The 27,559-nt window shown below is 44.6% G+C and overlaps 1 protein-coding gene across 1 annotated transcript in view; it reads right to left on the bottom strand.

The window, feature by feature from the left end:
• LOC147092758 (leupaxin-like) overlaps nucleotides 1-27,559 on the bottom strand; it is a 54,307-nt gene that overhangs the window by 22,015 nt on the left and 4,733 nt on the right. The window contains exons 2-5 of the mRNA XM_085976005.1: nucleotides 19,103-19,287; nucleotides 16,031-16,119; nucleotides 13,075-13,174; nucleotides 4,783-4,965 (exon numbers count right to left, since the gene is read on the bottom strand). Of these exons, the coding sequence (XP_085832131.1) occupies nucleotides 4,783-4,965; nucleotides 13,075-13,174; nucleotides 16,031-16,119; nucleotides 19,103-19,287 (557 nt within the window). The remainder of the gene's footprint in view (nucleotides 1-4,782; nucleotides 4,966-13,074; nucleotides 13,175-16,030; nucleotides 16,120-19,102; nucleotides 19,288-27,559) is intronic.

The following is a 27,559-nucleotide window of genomic DNA, read 5'->3' as shown; positions in this document are numbered from 1 at the left end:
ATACTATCGGTCTCAACCGTTGTACACTATCGGTAACAACCATTTTACACTATTGGCCTCAACCATTATACACTATCGGTAACAACCATTTTAGCTATTGGTATAAACCATTTTACACTATCAGTAACAACCATTTTATACTATTGCACAAAGTCAAAATGAGCATAGATTCCACCTGTATGCCAGTGACGACTACACTGCATTTTCAGTAAGCCCCTCGACCCCTCACGTGCTGTCAGACTGTGTGCCCTATAACCAGTCTTCAATGAGCCCCAATTTCATCCGGTAAATATTGGGAAGACCAACGCCGTTGTCTTTGGTCCCCACCAGGAACTCCATAGTCTTGCTACCAATTACATCTCCCTCCAAGGTCAATGCCTCAGGTTTAACCCATTTGTTTGCAACCTGGGAGTTATATTTGTCCCCAAGCTGATCTTCTAACCCTATATTCTCTCCAGCAAAAACACGTCTGTAACAGTACACATTCTTCCCCACTGCCTCATCTTAAATGTCGCTGATATTCTTATCCATGCCTTTGTCATATTCAGACTTAGAGTCATAGAGTCATAGAGTTATACAGCACGGATAGAGGCCCTTCGGCCCATCGTGTCCGTGCCGGCCATCAAGCCCTGTCTAATCTAATCCCATATTCCAGCATTTGGTCCGTAGCCTTGTATGTTATGGCATTTCAAGTGCTCATCCAAATGCTTCTTAAATGTTGTGAGGGTTCCTGCCTCCACAACCCTTTCAGGCAGTGAGTTCCAGACTCCAACCACCCTCTGGGTGAAAAAGTTCTTTCTCAAATCCCCTCTAAACCTCCCGCCCTTTACCTTGAATCTATGCCCCCTAGTTATTGACCCTTCTACTAAGGGAAAAAGCTCCTCAGTATCCATCCTATCTATGCCCCTCATAATTTTGTACACCTCAATCATGTCCCCCCTCAGCCTCCTCTGCTCCAAGGAAAACAACCCAATCTGCCCAGTCTTTCTTCATAGCTGAAGCGCTCCAGCCCTGGTAACATCCTGGTGAATCTCCTCTGCACCCTCTCCAAAGCGATCACATCCTTCCTGTAGTGTGGCGACCAGAACTGCACACAGTATTCCAGCTGTGGCCTAACCAGTGTTTTATACAGCTCTATCATAACCTCCTTGCTCTTATATTCTATGCCTCGGCTAATGAAGGCAAGTATCCCATATGCCTTTTTTACCACCTTATCCACCTGTTCCGCCGCCTTCAGGGATCTGTGTACTTGCACACCCAGATCCCTCTGCCCCTCCGTCTTGCCTAGGGTCTTACAATTCATTGTGTATTCCCTTGCCTTGTTAGTCCCCCCAAAGTGCATCACCTCGCACTTTTCCGGGTTAAATTCCATTTGCCACTGTTCCGCCCATCTGACCAACCCATCTATATCGTCCTGCAGACTGAGGCTACCCTCCTCGCTATTTACCACCCTACCAATTTTTGTATCATCCGCGAACTTACTGATCATACCTTTTACATTCATATCCAAGTCATTAATGTAGACCACAAACAGCAAGGGACCCAGCACCGATCCCTGTGGTACCCCACTGGCCACAGGCTTCCAGTCACAAAAACAACCTTCGACCATCACCCTCTGCCTTCTGCCACTAAGCCAGTTTTGTATCCAATGTGCCAAGGCACCCTGGATTCCATGGGCTCTTACCTTCTTGACCAGTCTCCTGTGCGGGACTTTATCGAAGGCCTTACTGAAATCCATGTATACCACATCCACTGCGTTACCCTCATCCACACACCTAGTCACCCCCTCAAAAAATTCAATCAATTTAGTCAGACATGATCTTCCCTTGACAAAGCCATGTTGACTATCCCTGATTAATTCTTGTCTCTCCAAGTGGAGACTAATTTTGTCCCTCAGAATTTTTTCCAATAATTTTCCTACCACTGATGTTAGGCTCACTGGCCTGTAGTTCCCTGGTTTTTCCCTACTTCCCTTCTTGAATAATGGTACTACATTAGCGGTTCTCCAGTCCTCTGGCACATCCCCTGTGGCCAGAGAGGTCCTGAATATATGTGTTAGAGCCCCCGCAATCTCTTCCTTTGCCTCACACAGCAGCCTGGGATACATTTCGTCCGGGCCTGGGGATTTATCCATTTTTAGGCCTGCTAAAACCGCCAATATCTCCTCCCTCTCGATGTTAATATGTTCGAGCATATCACAGTCCCCCCGCCCTATTTCTATGTCTACATCGTCCTCCTCCATAGTGAAAACAGATGCAAAAAATTCATTTAGAACCCCTCCTACATCTTCCGGCTCCACACACAGATTGCCACTTTTGTCCCTAATGGGCCCTATTTTTTCCCTAGTTATCCTCTTACCCTTAATATACTTATAAAACATCTTACGATTTTCCTTTATTTTGCTCACCAGTGTTATTTCATGGCCCCTCCTTGATCTCCTAATTTCTTTTTTAAGTATCCCCCTGCACTTTTTGTACTCCTCTAGGGCTTCCTCCGTCTTTAGCCTTTTGTATCTGCCAAAAGCCCTCCTTTTTTTCCTAATCCATTCTCGTATATCCCCTGACATCCAAGGTTCCCTTGACTATTCCAATGCTCTCCTGCCAGCCTACCATTCTGCACCCTCAGTAAGATTCAGCTCATCCACAAATCTGCTGCCCAATCCTCACTTGCAAAAAGGGAAAATTGAATATGAGAGTAAGCTTGCATGGGAACATAAAAATTGACTGTAAAAGCTTTTATAGATATGCGAAGAGAAAAAGATTGGTGAAGTCAAGCATAGGTCCCTTGCAGTCAGAATCAGGGGAATTTATAATGTGGAACAAAGAAAAGGCAGACCAATTAAATACATATTTGGTTCTGTCTTCACAAAGGAGGACACAAATAACCTCCCAGAGATGTTGGGGAACATAGGGTCTGTTGAAAGGGAGGAACTGAAAGAAATCAGTATTTGTAGGGAAGTGGTGTTAGGGAAATTGATGGGATTGAAGGCCGATAAATCCCCAGGGCCTGATAATCTACATCCTAGGGTACTTAAGGAAGTGGCACTACAAATAGTAGATGCATTGCTGGTCATCTTCCAACATTCTAGTGACTAGTGGGGTACCACAGGGATCGGTCCTTGGACCCCAGCTATTCACAATATATATTAATGATCTAGACGAGGGAACTAGATGTAATATCTCCAAATTTGCAGATGACACAAAGCTGGGTGGGCGTGTGTGCTGTGAGGAGGATGCCGAGAAATTCCAGTACGATTTGGACAGGTTGGGTGATTGGGCAAAAGCATGGCAGATGCAAGATAACGTGGATAAATGTGAGGTTTTCCACTTTGGTGGCAAAAACAGGAAGGCACATTATTATCTGAATGGCAATAGATTGGGAGAAGGGGATGTGCAACGAGACCTGGGTGCACTTGTGCACCAGTCGTTGAAGGTAAGCATGCAGGTGCAGCAGGCAGTTAAGAAGGCAAATGGTATTTTGGCCTTCGTAGCAAGAGGGTTTGAGTATAGGAACAAGGATGTCTTGCTGCAGTTGTACAGGGCCTTGGTGAGACCACATCTTGAGTATTGTGTGCAGTTTTGGTCGCCTTATCTGAGGAACGATGTTCGTGCCATGGAAGGAGTTCAGCGAAGATTCACCAGGCTGATACCTGGGATGGCAGGAATGACGTATGAGGAGAGATTGAGATGATTGGGCTTGTACTCGCTGGAGTTTAGAAGAATGAGAGGGGATCTTATTGAAACTTATAAAATTCTGACAGGACTGGACAGACTAGATGCAGGAAGGATGTTCCTGATGGTCGGGGAGTCCAGAACCAGGGGTCACAGTCTAAGGATAAGGTGTAGGCCATTTAGGACAGAAAAAAGGAGGAGTTTCTTCACCCAGAGAGTGGTGAACCTGTGGAATTCTCTACCACAGAAGGCAGTAGAGGCCAATTCATTAAATATATTCAAGAAGGAGTTGGATATATTTCTTAAGGCTAAAGGGATCAAGGGGTGTGGGGAGAAAGCAGGGACCGGGTACTGAAATTGAATGATCAGCCATGATTGCATTGAATGGCGGAGCAGGCTCGAGGGGCCGAATGGCCTACTCCTGCTCCTATCTTCTATGTTTCTATGTTTCACCCATGTACTCACTGACATACATTGACTTCTGGTCAAAAAACGCCACAGATTTAAAATTCTACTCCTCCTATTCAGCTCCCTCTATCATGGCCTCCTCCCACCCTATCTCTATAACTTCTTCTAGCCCCACAACCCTCCGAGAATTACTTGTTCCTCCAACGTTGGCCTCTTGTGCATCCCTCACTCCTTTTAGTCCAGCAGTAGCCACCGTGCCTTCAGCAGTTTGTACCGTTCACTTTGGAATTCCCTCCCTCAGCCCCGCTGCCTCTCCACCACTGCTGCTGCCTCTCCTTAAAAGCTACCCTTTTTCACCAGGCTTTTAATTACCCCTCCTCATATAGCCTTCTGTGGTACGGTGTCAATTGTTTTCTGGTGGTGCTTCTGAGAAGCACCTCGGAATGTTTTTCTCAGTTAAAGGCACCTTATTTTTCTGTTATGATACCATTTTTTGTTCTTAAGTGTGTAAGTTGTGTTAACAATTTCCTATTTACAAATCAGATGTTTTGTTGTAAATGTACCTCTAAAAATGAACGGTGATTATAACAGCAGCCATGCGAAGTTCTCTGTATGAGTCAACGTTCACGCAATGCCAACAACATCGCCTTACTGTGTGCTTATCGACCCATGCTCACTAAGAATACCGTGTTGTCTGACTTACTGTCCCAACGATGCGTTTTTTGCATGAACTGCAAACCCCCTTGGCGTCGGTGCTGACTCCAAGTCGGTGTAAGTCAGATTCCAAAGTTCCCAGCATGTTGTCCAGTGAGCTCCCTGGTCCCTGCGGGGCTACTTCGGGGGTCAGATCTGGCGAGGTCTGTGCAGGCTCGGTGAGGCTGAGGATCTGCGACAGAAAACAGCCAGGTTATCCTGAAGCACGAAAAGTGATCGTTTTCATGTCGAACTGTTGGGCTTGTAAACCGCTGCCCCTCAATAACGGGCTTATTCAATGATATTATTTCCCTCTTAACGCTCGATAGTTCATTTAAGAGCGAAATTGAAATATAAATGCTGATTAGACGCATGAATGTGCTGCATAAACGGTGAGGGACGCAGTCACATGACAATTGCAGCCATCAAAAGCATGCACATTCGGATTATTTAGGCAAAAGAGTCATGCATAACGAGGATAAAAGGGCTATGGGGTAGAAATTCCTCCTGTAGGGCCGTATGGCAGTATCGGATCAGCCTAATGTTATGACTAAAATTAAACTGAATAGCGGGTGAGGTATATAACAGGGGCCGATGCATTAGACTGTTAGCTGAATATTAAGCCACCAAAAACTTTGGCCCGGGGTTTCCAAGACCTATGACAGTGTACGCGTTTGTAAGTGCCCCACAAGCTCTGAGTTTCTGCATGCGATGTGCATACACCACAAACCCGGTTTCAGATTGACAGATCGTACGAATCCCGGGGAATGGGCATTCACTGGTGCAAGGTTGGGCAATTCATCCAACCACTGCCCAGCGAATGCCCACAAACATTTTATGCCAGGTAAAAGCAGGCATAAGGCCTTCTTTGACCAGCATAATGGTTTAAATAAATATTAAAATGAAATGGTTAAAATGATTTAACAATACAAAAAAGTTTTAAAAAATTTAGGTTGCTTTTGGCCCCTTGAAGGTTTATATTTATTTTTCCGATTCCAAGAGAGATCAAAAGCAGCGGGAGTAGAGCGAGAGCCCAAACCGGGAGAGATCAAAAGCAGCGGGAGCAGAGCGAGAGCCCAAACCTGGGAGAGTTCAAAAGCAGCGGGAGCAGAGCGAGAGCCCAAACCGGGAGAGTTCAAAAGCAGCGGGAGCAGAGCGAGAGCCTAAACCCGGGAGAGTTCAAAAGCAGCGGGAGTAGAGCGAGAGCCTAAACCCGGGAGAGTTCAAAAGCAGCGGGAGCAGAGCGAGAGCCTAAACCCGGGAGAGTTCAAAAGCAGCGGGAATAGAGCGAGAGCCCAAACCTGGAGAGATCAAAAGCAGCGGGAATAGAGCGAGAGCCCAAACCGGGAGAGTTCAAAAGCAGCGGGAATAGAGCGAGAGCCCAAACCTGGAGAGATCAAAAGCAGCAGGAGTAGAGCGAGAGCCCAAACCGGGAGAGTTTAAAAGCAGCGGGAATAGAGCGAGAGCCTAAACCTGGAGAGTTCAAAAGCAGCGGGAATAGAGCGAGAGCCCAAACCTGGAGAGTTCAAAAGCAGCGGGAGCAGAGCGAGAGCCTAAACCTGGAGAGTTCAAAAGCAGCGGGAATAGAGCGAGAGCCTAAACCTGGAGAGTTCAAAAGCAGCGGGAATAGAGCGAGAGCCTAAACCTGGGAGAGTTTAAAAGCAGCGGGAATAGAGCGAGAGCCCAAACCTGGAGAGTTCAAAAGCAGCGGGAGTAGAGCGAGAGCCCAAACCTGGAGAGTTCAAAAGCAGCGGGAGTAGAGCGAGAGCCTAAACCCGGGAGAGTTCAAAAGCAGCGGGAATAGAGCGAGAGCCTAAACCCGGGAGAGTTCAAAAGCAGCGGGAATAGAGCGAGAGCCCAAACCTGGAGAGTTCAAAAGCAGCGGGAATAGAGCGAGAGCCCAAACCTGGAGAGTTCAAAAGCAGCGGGAGCAGAGCGAGAGCCTAAACCTGGGAGAGTTCAAAAGCAGCGGGAGCAGAGCGAGAGCCTAAACCTGGGAGAGTTTAAAAGCAGCGGGAGCAGAGCGAGAGCCCAAACCTGGAGAGTTCAAAAGCAGCGGGAATAGAGCGAGAGCCCAAACCTGGAGAGTTCAAAAGCAGCGGGAGCAGAGCGAGAGCCTAAACCTGGGAGAGTTCAAAAGCAGCGGGAGCAGAGCGAGAGCCTAAACCCGGGAGAGTTCAAAAGCAGCGGGAGCAGAGCGAGAGCCTAAACCGGGAGAGATCAAAAGCAGCGGGAGTAGAGCGAGAGCCTAAACCTGGGAGAGTTCAAAAGCAGCGGGAGCAGAGCGAGAGCCTAAACCTGGGAGAGATCAAAAGCAGCGGGAGCAGAGCGAGAGCCTAAACCTGGGAGAGTCCAAAAGCAGCGGGAGCAGAGCGAGAGCCTAAACCGGGAGAGATCAAAAGCAGCGGGAGTAGAGCGAGAGCACCACATCCCAGGAGAGTTCAAAAGCAGCGGGAGCAGAACGAGAGCACTAAATCCCAGGAGAGTTCCTGAGCAGTGGGAGAAGCTGAGCTACAAAGGCCCGGTGTGTGTAAAGAAGTAAAATTACTCGAAGTGTGATGTCAAAAGAAAGCAGGTACGTGATTGGTTGGAGAGTATTTCTCTATTTCTCGCTTTTTTTCAAAACTTGAGTAAATGTAAGTGCCTTGGTTTAGATTAAAATATATAAGCATTCTAAATTTTAAAATTAATTAATTAATTGAGATGGGAGACCAGGCAATGTGTTGCTGTTGTTGCATGTGGGAACTGGTGGACACCATTGAGGTCCAGGGCAACCACATCTGCAGAAAATGTTGGCTGCTTGTGGAATTTTGGCTCAGATTTGATGTTCCAGGAGTCAGTCACACACACTAAAATAATTACTTCCAGTTTGGCCCATGGTCAGGGACAGGAGGGTGTGACTACTAGCGAGGCAGGTATTGGGATCCAGGAGGTAGAGGTGGAGGAGCCTCAGCACTTGGCTGTGTCCAACAGGTACGAGATTCTTGCCCCCTGTGTGGACGAGGCCAGGGACTGCAGGGAGGATGAGCAAACTGACCACAGCACCGTAGTACAGGGAGCCATTAAAGTGGGGCAAGCAAAACGAAATACTGTACTGATTGGGGACAGCATAGTGAGGGCGATAGATACTGTTTTCTGCAGCCGAGAGCGTGAGTTCCAAAGGCTGTGTTGCCTGCCCGGTGCCAGGATGAAGGACATCTCGTCTGGGCTGGAGAGAAACTAGGAGAGGGAGGGGTTAGGGTTAGGGTTCTCATGGTCCACGTAGGTACCAATGACATAGGTAGGACAAAAAATAGGTTCTGCTGAGAGAGTATGAGCAGCTAGGGGCTAAATTAAAAAGCAGAAGCACAAAGGTAATAATCTCTGGATTACTACCTGAGCCACGAGCGAATTGGCATAGGGTAAATAAGATCAGAGAAATGAACGAGTGGCTCAAAGACTGGTGTGGGAGAAATGGGTTACGATTTCTGTGGCACTGGCACCAGTACTGAGATGGGAGGGAGATGTTCCGTTTGGACGGGCTTCACGTGAACCATGCTGGGCTAGAGTCCTGGCAAATCGAATAACTAGGGCTGTAGAGAGGGCTTTAAACTAAATAGTTGCGGGGAGGATCCAGGTGAGCGGGAAAATAAAAAGTCAATGAGAAATAAGAAAGCAATAGAGCAGGCTAGAGATGGGGAAAATAAAAACCAGAGTTTGACAGGAATGGACAAAATGTTTAAAAATTAGAGAGTAACAGAAAAAAAGGCCAAAACAAGGAATAATGATAAAAAGACAAAGTTAAAAGCTTTATATCTGAATGCACGCAGCATTCGTAACAAGATAAATGAGTTGACAGTACAAATAGATATAAATGAGTATGATCTGATCGCCATTACACAGACGTGGTTGCAAGGCGACCAGGGCTGGGAACTGAATATTCCAGGGTATAGGATAATTCTGAAGGATAGAAAGAAAGGAAAGGGAGGTGGGGTGGCTTTGTTGGTAAAAGATGGGATCAGTGCAGTGGTGAGAAGTGATATTGGCTCAGAAGATCAAGATGCAGAATTGGTTAGGGTGGAGATAAAAAATAATAAGGGGAAAAAGTCTCTGGTGGGCGTAGTCTACAAGCACCCGAACAATAGCAATGCTGTTGGACAGAGTATAAATCAACAAATAATGGAGGCATGTAAAAAATGTACGGTAATAATCATGGGTGATTTTAATCTCCATATTGATTGGACAAATCAAATTGGCCATGGTAGCCTGGGGGAGGAATTCATAGAGTGCAGGCGGGATGTTTTCCTAGAACAGTATGTAAAGGAACCAACCAGGAAGCAGGCTATTTGAATCAGTTTCAATGCAATGAGACAGAATTAATAAATCATCTCATAGTAAAGGATCCTCTAGGAAAGAGTGATAGTAGCATGGTTGAATTTTAAATTCAGTTGGAGGGTGAGAAAGTTGTATCCCAAACCAATGTCCTGATCTTAAACAAAGGCAACTATAATGGCATGAGGGCAGAACTGGCTAAAGTGGACAGGGCAAACAAATTAAAAGGTAAAAAATTTGATATGCAGCGGCGGACATTTAAGGAGATATTTCATAACTCACAAAAAATATATATTCCAGTGAGAAAGAAAGATTTTAAGAGAAGGGAGCACCATCCTGGCTAACTAAGGAAGTAAAGGATGGTATCAAAATGAAAATGAAGGCATACAATGTTGCCACGATTGGTGGGAGACCAGAGGATTTGGAAATTTTTGAAAACCAGCAAAGGATGACTCAAAAAATAATAAAAAGAGAGAAGATGACTTATGAGAGTAAGCTAGCAAGAAACATTAAAACACATGGTAAGAGCTTCTACAGGAATATAAAAAGGAAGAGGGTAGCTAAAGTAAAAGCTGTTCCCTTAGAGGATGAGATTGGGGAATTAATAATGGGGAACAGGGAAATGCCAGAGACTCTGAACAAATATTTTGCACGATAGCAAAATACTGCAGATGCTGGAAATCCGAAAAAACAACAGAAAATGCTGGAAAAACTCAGCAGGCCAGGCAACATCGTGGAGAGAAATTAGAGTCGACGTTTCGGGTCGAAACCCTTTTTCAAAACTGGAAAGGAAATGAAATAGATCGAAAGGCAGGGCTGCGATAGAACAAAAGAAGTAAAGAGATATTAAGAGGTATTCAAAACGAGACGAGATGGTAATAGGACAGTGGAGACAAAAGACGGCTCAGATTAGGTGTGAAATGTTCTGGCAGAATGAGAGACAGCTGCCATGTGGGAGAGAGAAAAAAAAGGAAAGGGGCGGAGGGGAAACCCAAAACAAAGGGGTGGAAAATAAATATATAAGTAAAACTGTAATAGGGGCCGAGGTTATAATCTGAAATTGTTGAACTCGATATTGAGTCTGGAAGGCTGCAAAGTTCCTCGAGTTTACGTTGAGCTTCCGTGGAACAATGCAAGAGGCCAAGGACGGTGAGGTTCGAGTGGGAATGGAGCGGTGAATTAAAATGACAGGCGACCGGAAACTCAGGGTCACCCTTACGGACTGAATGGAGGTGTTCCGCAAAGCGGTCACCCAATCTGCGTTTGGTCTCCCCAATGTAGAGGAGACCGCATCGTGAGCAGCTGTCTTCACTGTAGAAGACACTAACAACATCCCAATAATGGATAATCAAGGTGCCACGGGGAGTGTGGAACTAAAGACAATCGCTATCACTAAGAAAATAGTACTTGGTAAAATAATGGGACTAAAAGACGACAAGTCCCCTGGACCAGATGGCCTGCATCCCAGGGTCTTAAAAGAAGTGGCTGCAAGACAGTGGATGCATTGGCAGCAATATACCAAAACTCCCTCGACTCTGGAGAGGTCCCAGCGGATTGGAAAACCGCAAATGTAACGCCCCTATTTAAGAAAGGAGGTAGACAGAAAGCAGGAAACTATAGACCAGTTAGCCTAAAATCTGTCTTTGGGAAAATGCTGGAGTCATTAATTAAGGAAGTAGTAGCAGGGCATTCAGAAGAACATACTGCAGTCAAACAGAGTCAGCATGGTGTTATGAAAGGGAAATCATGTTTAACAAATTTGCGGGAGTTCTTTGAGGATGTAACGAGCAGGGTGGACAAGGGTGAGCCAGTGGACATGGTCTATTTGGATTTCGAGAAGGCATTTGATAAGGTGCCGCATAAAAGGTTACTGCATAAGATAAGAGCTCACGGAGTTGGGGTTAATATATTAGCATGGATAGAGAATTGGCTAACTAACAGAAAGCAGAGAGTCAGGATAAATGGATCATTTTCTGGTTGGCAAACGGTAACTAGTGGGGTGCCGCAAGGATCGGTGCTGGGGCTCCAACTATTTACAATCTACATTAATGACTTGGAAGAAGGGATCGAGTGTAATGTAGCCACGTTTGTGGATGACGCAAAGATGGGTGGGAAAGCAAGTTTTGCAGAGCGCACAAAGAATCAGCAAAGGGATATAGACAGGCTAAGTGAGTGGGCAACCATTTGGCAGATGGAGTATAATGTGGGAAAGTGTGAGGTTATCCACTTTGGCAGGAAAAATAAAAAAGCAAACTTTTATTTAAATGAAGAGAGATCACAAAATGCTACAGTTCAGGGGGACCTGGGGGTCCTTGTTCATGAAACACAAAAAGTCAGCATGCAGGTACAGTAAGTAATCAAAAAGGAAAATGGAATGTTGGCCTTTATTTCAAGGGGTTTGGAGTATAAAAACAGGGATGTCCTGCTACGAGTGCACAAGGTATTGGTGAGACCACACCTTGAGTACTGCGTACAGATTTGATCTCCTTATTTAAGGAAGGATATACTTATATTGGAGGCAGTTCAGAGACTATTCACTAGGCTACTTCCAGAGATGCGGGGTTTAACTTATGAGGAAAGGTTGAGCAGGCTGGGTCTTTACTCATTTGAATTTAGAAGAATGAGAGGTGATCTTATCGAAACAAATAAGATACTGAGGGGGTTCGACAGGGTAGATGCAGAGAGGATGTTTCCCCTCATGGGGAAATCTAGAGCTCGGGGACACACTCTCAGAATAAAGGGTCGCCCTTTTAGAACTGAGATGAGGAGGAATTTCTTCTCTCAGGGTCGTAAATCTGTGGAATTCTCTGCCCCAGAGAGCTGTGGGGGCTGGGTCATTAAATTCATTTAAAGTGGAGATAGACACATTTTTGCAAGATAAGGGAGTGAAGGATTATGGAGAGCGGGCTGGGCAGTGGCTTTGAGCCCTAGATCAGCCAATATCTTATTGAATGGTGGAGCAGGCTCGAGGGTCCAAGTGGCCTATTCCTGCTCCTATTTCTTATGTTCTTATACGTAAATGGAATCTCCATAAGCATAATGGGAATCCCCATTTTCATTGGTTGGGCCGGCCCAAGTGATCCCAGGGACGCTTGCGAACCACTCACGCTCCTGAGGTATGTGGGCCTTTCCACAGGTGTACGCCTGCAGGCCCAGGAGGGCCAGTCTTTGAACGTGAGGCCATCAGGTAAGCAGGATTTTACTTTCGGTTTGGAGGCATTCACCTGCTATGATATACGGATGGCATTGCTCCCATTCTGATACGCAATTGTTAGGAATGCAATTCGTGCAATCAGTGCATTACTGAGGGAGTGCTGCCCTGTCAGAGGTTCCATCTTTTGGAGGAGACTTTAAAGCGAGGTGCCGTCTGTCCTCTCAGGTGGACATAAACGATCACATGGCACTATTTCGAAGAAGGTTAGGAGAATACTCCCCGGTGTCCTGGCCAATGTATATCCTTCAATCAGCATCGCTAAAACAGATTATCTGTTCATTATCACATTTCTGTTTGTAGGAGCTTGCTGAGCGCAAATTGGCTGCCGCATTTCCTAAATTTCAAATGTGACCAGACTTAAAAACGTGCTTCATTGGCTGTAAAGCGCTTAGGGACGTCCGACAGTCGTGAAAGGCGCTATAAAATGCAAGTCTTTCTTTTAGGCAAAGCTGGCAAAGCATGAATTCGTAAAGTCATAGAATTAAAGACAAATTCGGATTAGCGTTTGGACAGATTTGTGTGTGGAAAGTTTAACGCAGAATATACACATTGTCGAGGATCATCAGACCATAAAGCGTAAAATTTCATCCTGCGGCACCTATAAGCTATGGACTCATGTTCCACCCGATTGTCGTTTCCACTGAAGTATTGAAGTACAATGAGAGGGCAAATCGATATTGCCCAATCTGTCGCTCGAATTTAAAATTAACTCCACAATCTCCACAAATATTATCACTCAATTGCTTTTTAACGTCTCTTGTCTGTCAGGTGACTTACGCCATCGAGATTGGCCATAATATCCTCCAGCTGTTTGGCCGCTGACGTTGGACTCAACAGTGTGGCTTCCTGGGTAACAGGAGGATTGTCCCGAACCTTACTGAAAGAAAGCGGAAATGAATTGGGCGAAAAAGATTAATGTTATTCATGCCGCATTTTACTGGGTCTATGCCATTTGCCTCAACTATTCCTTGTGGTAGCATGTTCCACATTCTAAGGGTAAAGAACTGTCCCCTAAATTCCATGCTGGATTTATTATTGACTATTATAGATATGGACTCTAGTTTTGGTCACCCCCAGAAGTGCATACATTTCCTTTGTAGTAACCTCACCCCTATCCTCAATTTGTTGTCGCCCGCAATTTTAGAAATTGCACTTCTGACTCCCGAGGCCTTATCGTTAATGTAAATTGTGACCAACAGTGGTTTCAGTACTGATCCCTGTGAAGCACCACTTCACACCTTTTGCCAGTCAGAGTAGTTGCCCTTAACGCCTACGCTCCATTTTCATTCTGTAGCCAGTTTGCTATCCATTCTGTTACCTGCCACCTGACTCCATATCCTCTGACATTAGTCATGAGTCGACCATGTGGTCCTTTATCGAAGGCCTTTTGAAAATCCTAATATATTACATATACTGCATTAATCATGTGTACTCTTTCTGTTACTTCTTGGGCACATAGCATGGGAACAAAACTGGGTGAATCATAATCGGAATGGATCGCAAAAGCAGTGGAGGCTGAGAATGTGTTGATATTAGGAGATCGGTGAAGAGGACGAAGGAGTGGAGCCGCAGAACACGAGGATTCTAAGATAAGTATCTAGGTTAAGTATCTAAATATCTAATATGAAGGTTCTTTGTGTGTGGAAAAAAGTATATGGGATCCTAGGCTTTATAAATAGAGGCATAGAGCAACAAAACCAGGAATTTATACTAAACCTATATAAACCAATATTTCAGCCTCATAAGGCATATTGCGTCCAATTTGGGCAACATACTTTAGGAAGGACGTAAAGGCTTTGGATAGCGTACAGAAGATATTTACTAGAATGGTTCCAGGGATGAGGGGTAACAGTTTAAGTGGATGGACTTAAGAAGCTGAGAAGGCTATGAGCAGATTTGATAGAGGTGTTTACAATCCTGAAGGGTTTAGATAGATAAATAATGATAAACTTTTTCCAGTGGCTGAAGGATCGATAACCGGAGGGCACAAGTGTAAGGTGATTGGCACAAGATACAGAGGTGACATGAGGAAAAACTCTGTTACACAACGAATGGTTAGGATTTGGAATGCACTACCTGATGGGGTGGTGGAAACAGATTCAATAATAGCCGTCAAAAGGGAATTGGATAAATACTTGAAGAAGAAAGAAATACAGAGATTATGGGGAAAGAATGGAGGAGTGGGACTGACTGGATTGCTCTCTGAAAACGTCGGCACGGACTCGATGGGCTGAATGGACTCCTTCAGTGTTGTACTACTCTATGATTCTAAGAACTTTGATACACGAATAATATTTCAGGTAAAAACCAAATGATGAAAGACATTCTCGCTTAATTTACAACAACAAGTTGACCTAAAGAAGTTGAAGTGCTTTATTTCTGATACTTATATCTCCATATCTTTCAGCACTCTATTTTATCACAGATCCCTGCATTCAAATCTACCTTGTATAGAGAGCATAAACAAAATGTATTTTTTGAGAGATCATATTTGATGCAGATTCCACAATAAAGATCAATGATCGATTTGACCGCTAAGGTAAAATGGAGCAAACGTATAATATCCAGCCTATGGTTGAGGGGAAAAGGAAATTCGGTGGCTGAAATTGGACATAGACGGCAACACAAAACCTGCGGAATCGCAGTGGCCGACCATTATATGACACACCCGATATGCAGTTCTATTGAATTCAGTGGAACTGAATATCAGGTGGAGAGTGTAACCAGCGACCATTGTGCGTTCCTTCCAATTTCACACATCGATCTACTAATTGGGGTACTGGTACTTACATAAGAACATAAGAATTGGGAGCAGGAGTAGGATACAGGGCCCTTTGAGCTTGCTCCACCATTCATTTTTTAAATTCTTATGGGAAGTGGGCATTACTGGCAAGGTCAGCATTTATTGCCCATCCCCAATTGCCCTTGAGAATGTGGTGGTGAGCCGCCTTCTTGAACCGCTGCAGTCCGTGTGGTGATGGTACACCCGTAGTGCTGTTCCGGAGGAAGTTCCAGGATTTTGACACAGTGACGATGAAGAAACGGAGATATTCTTCCAAGTCAGGATGGTGTGTAACTTGGAGCGTAATTCCAGGTGGTGGTGTTCCCATGTGCCTGCTGCCTTTGTCCTTCTAGGTGGTAGAGTTTGTGGGTTTGGGAGGTGTTGCCGAAGAAGCCTTGGCGAGTTCAATATGATCCTGGCTGATCTTCGACCTCCACGCCACAACCCACCTGATTGCTATATTCCTTGATTCCCCTATCGATCTCAGCCTTGAATATACTCAACGATTCATCAGCCACAGCCCTTTGGGGTAGAGAATTCCAAAGATTCACAACCCTCTGAGTGAATAAATTCCCCCTCATCTCAATCTTAAATGGCCAACCCCTTATCCTGAGACTGTGCCTTCTACTTCGAGGATCTCCAGCCAGGGAAAACAACCTCTCAGCATCTACCCTGCCAATCCCCCTCAGAATCTTATATGTTTCAAAGAGCTCGCCTCTCATTCTTCTAACTCCAGAGAGTATAGACTCAATCTACCTAATCTCTTCTCAGAAGACAACCCTGTCATCACCGGAAACAATCTGATGGACAATCTTTTACTTGTGAGATCATGATAACGATGGACTACAAATTAGGTGACTGTAGGGGGAATGGTGTACCGGCAGAGTTTCATAGACAGTCTAAGGGTAAATTTTTTTCATCTTTTTTTCCTCCTAAATGATTCGAGCTCACCTGTAAACTTGATCCCATTCATCATATTCATCTCCTTTACTACTGGCCGCCTTAGCGCCACCAACATCGGACAGGTAGACTGGCTGCAACTGGAAATACAAAATTAGATGAAAAGGTCTTCACGTGTGTACATAATAGATTCATACTAACGGTCGACATAAGGAGAAATAATTTGTATTCAGGGAGCCCTTGGCACATCCTCAGAAAGTTCCAAAACGTTTCAGAGCCAATAAAATACTTTCGAAATTTTCGGGTAGATTTTTAACTTGCCACCTGGGTGTAAAACAGAAATTGCGGAGGGGGCACCCAATTTTTATTTCTATTTATTTTTGGACAGCAAGTTAGAAATGTACTGCTTGGCCTAATTTTGTGGTGCAGTAAAACACTACAGAAGCTAATTTGCGCAAGGTCTAAAAAACAGCAGTCAGATAAATGGCCAGGTATATTGCCCCAGAACTTTGGGTCTCCACGGGTGAGTACGCACGGGGTACTCACCCATAGGCCCAATGGAAGTGCCGGTTTCCTGCATGCACTGCACATGCGTGGGAAACTGGCACTTCCGTTCCTCTGAACCAAGAGGTTCAGAGGTCCAACGCGTGCGTGGGGGAGGCTGCGCGTGCGCATGGAACTTCGTTTTTTTTTACAGGATTTTCCATGAGGGTAAGTCTGCCGAATTTAGAAATATAAAAAGCAGGCGTAAGGCTTGCTTTTTACAAGGTAAGTGGTGAATTAATTAAAATTAAAACATTTTTTCCACAGGTTTATTATTTTTAAATACTTTAAAGCAAGGTAGGTTTATCTTTAGCCCCGTTAGAATATAAAATTATTTTGTTCAAAAATTGAAATTATTGTTTAAAATTGTTATTTCAAGTAATTTATAGTTTATTTAAAAAATGTGATGTTTTTTTAAAATTTATTTGAAGGTTTAGTGCTACTTTGGTGCCGTAGTATTTATAAGTCTTGACAGCTCTTCCTGTCAGACTTATGAATGGAGCATTCCCTGCTCCGATTGGCTGCCCATGGCCCACGTGATCCCAGAGGATGCATCGAACTAACTGCACCCCTGGGATATGCAAGCACTGCATGCCGGCAGCTGGACCAGGCAGTGGATCGGAATTCCATGGGGCCCTACAGCTCAATGGCCGGCGCGCAAGGTAAGTGCAGGTCGGGGGCTTGCACCCGCAGGAAGCCCCCGACCTGAAATTCTGGGCCATTATTTTAGAGATTTTGGTTGAGAGTTAAATGATGGCTGGGACACTGGACAACTCCTTCAGCTCCTCCTCGAATAGTGCTGTGGAATCTTTCAACATCCACCTGAGAGACCTCTGTTTAATATCACATCGGAAAGATAGCACTTTGGACAGTGCAGCACTCCCTCAGTACTGCACTGGAAAGTCATCCAAGATTATGGGCTCATCTCTCTGGAATGACTCTTGAACCCACAAATTTCTGGCTCAGAAAAGAGAACACCATCACCAGGCCAAGGCTAACACCAAACATGCACCTTTTACGCAGACCAGCGAAGCATAGAGTAAACAAAGGCCTAGAAATTCGTCTTGGGCAGTGGCGCAAAATGGGCGGTATCGGATCGGACACATGGAACTGAATATCAGGCATTGCATATAATAAGCGGCCGATCCAATACTGATCGCCACAGCCCGAGATGAATTTTTAGGCCAAGAACTTACAAAACTAATTTAGATGTATTAAATCACAATAGCTCATGGATTCGCTGTTGCCTTTTCTGATGACATTATGGAGACGTACAACAATATATGATAGGAAGGGAGGACAGAAAGAAAGGAAGAAAGAATGAAAGACAGAAAGAGCGAACGAAAGAAAGAAAGAAAGAAATATCCGTAAGTTTTGGCACAGAGCTATTGAAGTTGATCGCACAGAGGGAGATCATTCAGCCGGTTGATTGCTGGAAAAATCCAAACCTAATGTCACTGTCTGCATTCTCCCCATGATCCTCTGCTTCAAATATGTATCCAACTTCCCCTTAAACTTCCCCATTAAATAAAAAATTGCACGTTTATGTGGCGCCATTCCCTAGAGTGTCCTAAACCAATTCAACGGCAATAATTTACTTTGCAAATGTTTCCACTGTTGATTTTTAGGAAATCAAAGCAACTGATGTGGGCAAGGCAAGTACTTACAAAGTGCAACGTGATAAGTGAGCAGCTGAGGTGTTTTGGTGGCGTTGTTTGGCTGACTTGTGTTATACAGGGCACCAGCAGAACTTCCTACACTTCAAAAAGTCCCATGAGATAGATTTTGCAACCCTTAAATGCCTTGAAAAGATGGTCGTGGCCTTTCTCCAATTGCTGCGTTCCTTGTGTTCATGGTGCTTCCAAGATTGTTTTAGATAGGGAATGCTAGGATATGCACCCAACTATGATGAATAAATAGCGCCGTTGATTCAGGTCAGGGCGTTGCTTGAAATAACAACAGAAAACGCTGGAAAACTCAGCAGGCCAGGCAACATCCGTGGAGAGAGAATCCTTCTTCAGAACTGAGAAAAAAAAGGCAGGAAATGAAACAGATTAAAAGGCCAGTTTGGGGGCTGGGAAATGGGGAAGGGGATGAAAGAACAAAAGGGAAGGCCTGGGAGATGACGAGACATTAAGAGATATTCAAAATGAAACGAGATAGTAATAGGACAGGTAAAGAGAAAAAAGATGCTTGTCTTGGAGGGGGATTTGGTTGCGATGGTGTTTCCCTGAACTTCTTTCTCTATGGTATTTCTCTGTACCGATGGAAGCAATTAATTTCTGGTCAAAAGCAATCATTTATTTTTGCCTATTCATATCTTTCTGAAGGGACTTGAAACTTGAAAGGCGCTAAGTAAATGGAATCTATCATCGTTATTGTTTCGAAGCAAAGAATGTAGTGACAACATCCACAGGATTGTGAGAATTTGTATGGGAGCGGGACAAACATTCTACCAAGTCTAGTTTATGTCAAAACAATTCTAAAATGTCGTACAACGTAGCCGAATTTCTTACTAAAAAACAATCCTCTCTATTCCGTGTAATAATTTTGTTAAAATAACGATAAGATGCTTCTTACTTGTGCTGATGCCGGGGATGATGCCGCATGACCACCACCAGAGGCCGGTGGATTCAACTCTTTAGTATTTACTGGCTCTTTTGTTGCAAATGCTGACGGGAGGTCATAATCAGATAGAGCTGAGTGATCCTGGTTACCTCCACAATCACTCCCCGACGTTTTCTCAAGTTCAGCCAGCAATATATCTGAAAGCCAATATGGATGTTAGACCGACTGTCGCTTCAGGTTGACCAGTACACTCACGTAGTAAGACAAAAAAGAATCATAACATGAGGGCAAAATTGGGTTGCTTTGCACCTTCTGTTAAAGCCCCCGGGGGCGCTAATAGGAGCAAACTCCCTAGCGCCCGGGCACGGCACCACTAACGCCTGCCGTGAAATTCAGCAGGAGGTTGGTGGTGGTGGTAGCCAGTAGCGCGCTGCGGCACTGCGCATTTGGTGATGACACCATCACCTACCGCGGCACCCCGCTTGTGCCCCAGCCGCAAACGTCAGTTCTGCCACCTGCCCTATCATCGGACTATATGGCCGACAGGGTCAGGGTGGCATTTTTGCAGCCACAGCAGCGCTAGTTAAAGGGCAGGTATTGGTTGGCCATTTATATTTGTCCACCTGCCAACACCTGCCACCATCCCCTTTTTTATGCAGGATGCCCGCCGCGATCGCTCAGCCCAGCACTCCTCTTGAGTGGTAGGCTGCTTTCCAGGCACTCCACTCCCCAATGATCCAGCACGCCCCGGTGGGTGCAGTGCTAGGCCCCTCCCCTTTAATTAGGGGAGAGAGGCCTGTAATACAACAGTGCTATGTGCCGATGCGCGTGCCGCTGTTGCACATAGAACTGCAATATTCACTTGTAGCGCCGCAAGAAGGAGTCATGGAGTCATAACGATACAAAAGGAGGCCATTAGGCCCATCGAGTCTGTGCCAGCACTCTGTAGAGCAATACAGTCTGTCCCATTCCCCCGCTCTATCCCTGTAGCCCTGCAAGTTTATTTCCTCACGTGCCTGTCCAGTCTCCCTTTGAAAACATTGAGTGTCTCTGCTTCCACGACTTCCGTCGGCAGCGAATTCCAGGTCATCACCACTCGCTGTGTAAAAAAGTTTTTCCTCACGTCCCTCCTGTATCTCTTGCCCAAAACCTTACCCTGTCTAGCCTATCCAAAACCATCATAATCTTGTACACCTCTATCAAAAACCCCATAACTTCTTTTGCTCTAATGAAAACAAATCCAGCTTCTCTAACCTGTCCTTGTAATTAAGATCCCCCATCCCCGGAACCTTTCTGGTAAATCTCCTCTGCACCCTCTCAAGGGCCTTCCCATCCTTCCTAAAGTGTGGTGACCAGAACTGGACACAATTCTCCAGTTGTGACCTAACCAGCTCTTTATAAAGGTTCAGCATAACTTCTCTACTTTTGTACACAATTCCTCTATTTATGAAGCCAAGGTCCTGTATGCTTTGCTAACCACTCTCTCAATATTGCCTGCCACCTTCAGGGACCGATTCATATTAACTCACACGTCCCTCTGTCCTTGCACACTCTTTGAAACTGTGCCATTAAGTGCATATTTCCTCTCCCTGTTCCTTCTGCCAAAATGCATCACCTCACACTTTTCTGTATTAAGTTCCGTCTGCCACTTGTCTGCCCATTCTGCTAGCCTTTCTATGTCCTGTTGCAGTCGATTGCTATCACCCATTCTGTTTGTCACACCCCCAAGTTTCGTGTCATCGGCAAATTTAGAAATTCTACTTTGTATTTCAATATCCGGGTCATTTATACGGGGGGATTATTATGAGGGGGAGTGCTTCCAGCAGCACCCCTCCTCCTGCTTGTGGTGCAACCACTGAATTTACGACACATGGGCACTGACATTTTTGGGGCGCTAAAATGCTTAATCTATAAAAGCACATTTCTGAGATTTGACTGGGGTGTGATATTGAAGTGCTGCTTCATGCAGTTGCGGGTGATATTGATATTGTGCTGTCTTGGTCAGACAATGAGATTTTCGCTCTCAATCTACCACTCATAGTTGCTGGCAATTACGTCAGGCGTGGAAGGAAGCCTTTTTTTAAATCAAGCTGTCAAGAGAAATCACAGATATCATTAATTGGTATAGAAAGTGAATCTGAACGCCATTTTACAAGCTTCTCTTCATTTTGTTCAGGCCTTCCTTCACCCCTCATTATCTCAGCCATGCTCTAATTAAAAAGTTGAACTGGAGGGGCAGAATGACCTACTCCTGTCCCTATGTTCCTTATAGGTTCGAGGGGCTAAAGGGCCTCCTCGTGTTCCTATGTTCCTAACAGGCCTGAGGCGCTGAAAGGCCTTCTCCTTTCCCTATGTATGCATGGACACAATCTGTCTCCATCTTTGCTCTTTAATTTAGTTTATTATGTTTCTTCCCATCCTCTGTTGTAGAGATAATCTCAGAAGGCTAACTTTCTCCTGATTTTCTTTTAATCATATTACAGGTCATTCTCGTGTGCCGTTCATTTTTCTCCCCCTCCTCTGTTCTGATATTATTTGAATGGTCGTTCATTTATTTATTTAATTTAACGTTTTGATGAAGGGTTACACAGAAAGAATGTGAGTGATGAAATAGACACGTAGAGCTAGAAATTTATTACCACCACCATTGTTTAGACTAAAATTGGTATGTAGCGCCAGTTGAAAATCAGCCATGCTGCACATAAAATTCGTCCTCACTCCTCAGTAAAATTATTGCAGTTATGATTCTCATCTAAAACTCAAGCTCGTTGGCATAACAATGAAATGATGGACCAATAACAGGGCAGTCTAAATGTGTGCAATGATTGTCACAGACTTTGTTTCTCTACTTAAAGGGGAGGTTCACTGATGCTGCAGCACCTCATTGACATTGTTGGGTGTGCTACTGCCTCCACAATCATAAGAAGAAGGACAAAATGAAGGAACACTCATTTACAAATCCTGATGGCAGGTCTCTGGCCCAGGGAGAGATCCCGGAGGTTTTTCGAGGAAGCTTTGGAGGGATTGGTTTTAGCGGTGGAGTCCTGTACCCAAAAACTGGCTGGAGGCCCTCGCCAAAAGTCTGCCAGACTATGTGGAAGGAGGTGGCAGCACCACGTCACGGGCAGCACTGAGGTCCCCAGGACCCACACACAGTGCAGGGGTAAGTTTTAACAAGCTCACACGTTTGGTCAGGGTGAGTGAAATGCTGTCCACCACCATCTGTACCACAAGCTTGACACACTGCTCAATGCACCCCACCCCAGCACTCACTCAGCAACAGTCTCTGCCTAGCAAAGCTAACACCCACATCTCAAACCTTGCACACAATGACAGCTTTCAATTATGTCAGGTACAAGGGTCATTAGTTATTGGAATTCATGTGTTATGCATGATATGTTTATAGATACAATTATTAAGTGTGTTTGGAATATTTTGTGGTCTCTCTCATTTCGCCTTTGTGCCCAAGAGGAAACTATTATAGAATGCGACAGGGATGGTATGATGGGGATGTGGTGAGCTATAGGGATCTGAGGTTTCATTCATTTGAATTGGAGTCTGATGAGCCAGTCATGGGCAGCCCGTCCAGAAGGCCGATTGTATTGCTGCCACCGCCCTCTCTCCTGTTCATCCTCCTCCTCATTCTCTTCTAAGGAATTGGGGAGGGGGGTGTGATGCGGATTGCTAGTGCTGCTGGGGAGGGTTTAAATCAGCTTGGCAGGTGGATGAGAACTTCAGCATGGATTCAGAAGGGAGAGAAGCAAAGCTGGAAAAGGAAGGCAGAACTGTAGTGAGTGAGTTTGGAAGTCAGAGCAAACAAAGGGGTTTGGCAGTGCGTAATGGTATATAATGGAATACAATGCGGAGAAATGTAAAGTTTTCCACTTTGGTAGGAAAAAAATAAAAGCAGAGTATTTTGTAAATGGTCAGAGATGGGGAAATGTTGATGATCAGAGGGATTTGGGTGTCCTTATTCACGAATCACTGAAAGTGAACATGCAGGTACAGCAAGCAATGAGGAAAGCAAATGATATGTTGGCCTTTATTACAAGAGGATTTGAGTGGAAGAGTAAATACGTCTTACTACAATTATATAGGGCCCTGGTGAGACCACACCTGGAGAATTGTGTACAGTTTTGGTCTCCTTATCTAAGGAAGGATACATTTGCCAAAGAGGGAGTGAAACGAAGGTTCAACAGATTGGTTCCTGGGATGGGGAGATTTTCCTATGAGGACAGTTTGAGTAGACTAGGCCTATATTCCCTAGAGACTAGAAGAATGAGAGGTGATCTCATTGAAATATACAAAATTCTTACAGGGCTTGACAGGGTAGATGCAGGGAGGATGTTTCCCCTGGCTGGTGAGTCTAGAACCAGGGGTCACAGCCTCAGAATAAGGGGTCGGCCATTTAGGATTGAGATGAGGAGAAATTCCTTTACTCAGAGTGTGGGGAATCTTTGCAATTCTCCACCCCTGTGGAGGCTTAGTCGTTGAGTATAGTCAAGATAGAGATCGATAGAATTTTGAAAATTAAGGGAATCAAGGGATATGGGAATAGTTAAGGAAAGTGGCGATGAGGTAGAAGGTCAGCCATGATCTTATTGAATGGCGGAGCAGGCTCTAAGGCCCAAATGGCCTACTCCTGCTCCTATTTCTTATGTTCTTATTTTCTTATGTTCAATGCAAGGAGTCTAGTGAATAAAGCAGATGAGCTGAGGGCAAAGATAGAGACGTGGAAGTATGACATCACAGCTATTTCTTTATTCGCTCATGGGATGTGGGCGTCGCTGGCAAGGCCAGCTGTTATTGCCCATCCCTAGTTGCCTTTGAGAAGGTGGTGGTGAGCCACCTTGAACTGCTGCAGTTCGTGTGGTGAAGGTACACCCAAAGTGCTGTGAGGGAGGGAGTTCCAGGATTTTGACCGAGAGACGATGAAGGTTCAGCGATATACTTCTAAGTCAGGATGGTGTGTGACTTAGAGGGAAACTTGGAGGTGGTGGTGTTTCCATGCACCCGCCGCCCTTGTCCTTCTAGGTGGAAGAGTTTGCGGGTTTCGGAGATGCTGGCAATGAAGCCTTGGCGAGTTGCTGCAGTGCATCTTGTAGATGGAATGCACTGCAGTCACGGAATGCTGGTGGTGGAGGGAGTGAATGTTAAAGGTGGTGGATGGGGTGCCAATCAAGCGAGCTGCATTGTCCTGGATGGTGTCGAGCCTCTTCAGTGTTTTGGAGCAGCACTCATCCAGGCAAGTGGAGAGTATTCCATCACACTCTTTACTTGTGCCTTGTAGATGGTGGAAATGCTTTGGGGAGTCAGGAGGTGAGACACTCGCCACAGAATACCCAGCCTCTGACCTGCTCTTGTTGCCACAGTATTTATGTGTTTGGTCCAGTTAAGTTTCTGGTCAATGGTGACCCCCAGGGTGTAGATGGTGGGTGATTTGGCGATGGTAATACCGTTGATTATCATGGGGTGGTGGTTAGTCTCTCGCTTGTTGGAGATAGTCATTGCCTAACACTTCTGTGGCGTGAATATTACCTGCCACTTATCAGCCCAAGCCTAAACGTTGTCCAGGTCTTGTTGCATCCGGGCATGGGCTGCTTCATCATCGGAGGAGTTGTGAATGTCACTGAACACTGTGCAGTTATCAGCGAACATCTCCATTTCTGACCTTATGTTACTGAAACATAGCCAGTATATAGCAAGCCCAAGAAGAGACTGTTCTGGATTTGGTTTTAGGGAATGAAGCTGGGCAGGTGAAAGGGGTATCATTGGGAGAGCATTTTGGTGGTAGTGATCATAATTCAATTAGATTTAGCGTAATTATCGAAAAGGACGCTGAAAAAAAGCTCTGCTGAATACCTTTTAAAAATTCTGCCCCCTCTATGCCTTTTACAGTGATTCTATCCCAGTTAATATCAGGGTAGTTGTGATCCCCTACTATCACTGCCCTATTGTCTTTGCACATCTCAGAAATTTGCCAGCATATTTGTTCTTCTGTCTCCCTCTGAATATTTGGGGGTCTATAGTATACTCCCAGCATTGTGATTGCCCCTTTGTATTCTTCAGTTCAACCCATATGGCCTCATTTTATGATCCTTCTACCAAATATTCCCTCCTCACAGCTGTAATTGTTTATTTAACCAATATTGTGACACCCTCCTTGTTATATCCCTCTCTATCTCGTCTATAAACTCTGTAACCAGGAATGCTGAGCTGCCATTCCTGCCCTTCTTTCAGCCATGTTTCAGTAATATATGTGGTATCATACTTCGACTTGTCTATCTGTGCCCTCAGCTCATCTGCCTTATTCGCTGGACTCCTTGCCTTGAAGTATATATCATTAAGCACTGCCAAACCATCTTGTTGTCTATTTTCTAGCCTTGGTTTCCTCTGATTTCCAAACTCACTTACTAATTTTCTGCCTTCCTTTTCCAGCTTCGCTTCTCTCCCTTCTGAATCTAAGCTCAGTTTCCCATACTCCTGCCAAGCTAGTTTAAACCCTACCCAACAGCACGAACAAATCTCCCCGCGAGGATATTGGTCCCATTCCTGTTGAGGTGTAACCTGATCGGTTTGTTACAAAATGCAAAATTTTAAATAACCACTTTATTTTTTTAATGCTCTGTATTTTGAAGATTATGCAAGTGAATTGTGCTGAAAATGAAAGTTTCTTCCAACTTCTGCTAACCAGATGGACACGAGGAAGTATGATATCACAGCTATTACTGAAACATAGCCAGTATGTAGCAAGCCCAACAAGAGACTGTTCTGGATTTGGATTTAGAGAATAAAGCTGGGCAGGTGGTCGGGGTATCATTGGGAGAAAACGTTGGTGGTAGTGATCTTAATTCAGTTAGAGTTAGTGCAGTTATGGAAAACGACAAAGATAGATTACGCTAAAAAAATTTCGGCCGAATGCATTTTCAGAATTATGCACCCTCTATACCTTTTACAGTGATTCTATCCCAGTTAATATTAGGGTAGTTGAAATCCCCTACTATTACTGCCCTATTGTTTTTGCACTTCTCAGAAATTTGCCGTTTTATTTGTTCTTTTATCTCCCTCTGAATATTTGGGGGTCTATAGTAGAAGCGAATTTCTAATGGGGGATGAGGAAATGGCAGGGAAATTAAATAAATACTTTGTTTTTCTCTTCCCAGAGAAAGACACAAAATAAATTCCCAGAAATCCGAGAAAACCAAGGGTGTGGCGAGAATGAGGAACTTAAAGAGATTATTATTAGTTAAAAAACAGTCCTAGCAAAATTAATGTGACTAAAAGTCGATCAATCCCAAGGACCGGATCACCTACATCCTAGGGTTTTGAAAGAGGTGGCCATTGAGATAGTGGACGCATTGGTTGTCATCTTCCAAAATTCTACAGATTCTGGAACAGTTCCTGCAGATTGGAGAATAGCAAATATAACCCCGCTATTTAAGAAATGAGGGAGAGAGAAAATGGGGAACTACAGACCTGTTAGCCTCACATCAGTAGTTGGGAAAATGCTGAAATCTATTGTAAAGGATGCAATAACTGGGCACTTAGAAACTAATAGTAAGATTGGGCAGAGTCAACATGGACTTATGAAAGGGAAATGCTGTTTGACAAACCTATTGGAGTTCATTGAGCATATAGCTAGTGGAGTAGACAAAGGGTATTTGGATTTTCAAAAGGCCTTTGATAAGGTCCCACACAAGAGGTTGGTGAACAAAATTAGGGCACATGGAATTGGGGATAATATACTAACATGGATTGAGAATTGGTTAACAGACAGAAAACGAAGAGTAGAGATAAAGGGTCTATGGCAGGCTGTGACTGGTGGGGTACTGCAAGGATTAGTGCTTGGGCCCCAGCTATTCACAATCTATATCAGTGATTTGGATGAGGGGACTAAATGTAACATTTCCAAATTTGCTGATGATACAAAGCTAGGTGGCATTGTCAGTGGTGAAGAGGATGTGAAGAGTCTTCAAGGGGATCTTGACAGGCTCAGTGAGTGGGAGATAACATGGTAAATGGAATATAATATGGATAAATGTTTTCTATTTTGGTAGAAAAAAGAAAGGCAGAGTATTTCCTAAATGGTGAAAGATTGGGGAATGCAGATGCTCAAAAGGACCTGGTTGTCCTTGAACATGAGTCACTGAAAGTGAATGTGCAGATGCAGCAAGCCATTAGGACGGCAAGTGGTATGTTGGCCTAATTACAAGATGATTTGAGTAAAGGAGTAAAGAAGTCTTGCACCAATTATATAGGGTCTTGATGAGACTGCACCTGGAGTACTATGTACAATTTTGGTCTCCTTACTTAAGGGAGGATATACTTGCCATAGAGGGAGTACAACAAAGGTTCACGAGATTGATTCCTGGGATGGTGGGACTGTCGTATTTGAAGAGATTGAGTAAACTAGGCCTGCATTCTCTTGAATTCAGAAGAATGTAAGGTGATCTCATTGAAGATTAGTAC

The sequence above is a fragment of the Somniosus microcephalus genome, unplaced genomic scaffold, assembly GCF_052327205.1.
Source record: "Somniosus microcephalus isolate GS21.2 unplaced genomic scaffold, FLI_Smic_1.0 unresolved_chr2, whole genome shotgun sequence".
NCBI lineage: Eukaryota > Metazoa > Chordata > Chondrichthyes > Squaliformes > Somniosidae > Somniosus > Somniosus microcephalus.
The sequence above is the reverse complement of the archived record's forward strand: the minus strand, read 5'-3'. Positions and strand labels throughout refer to the sequence as shown.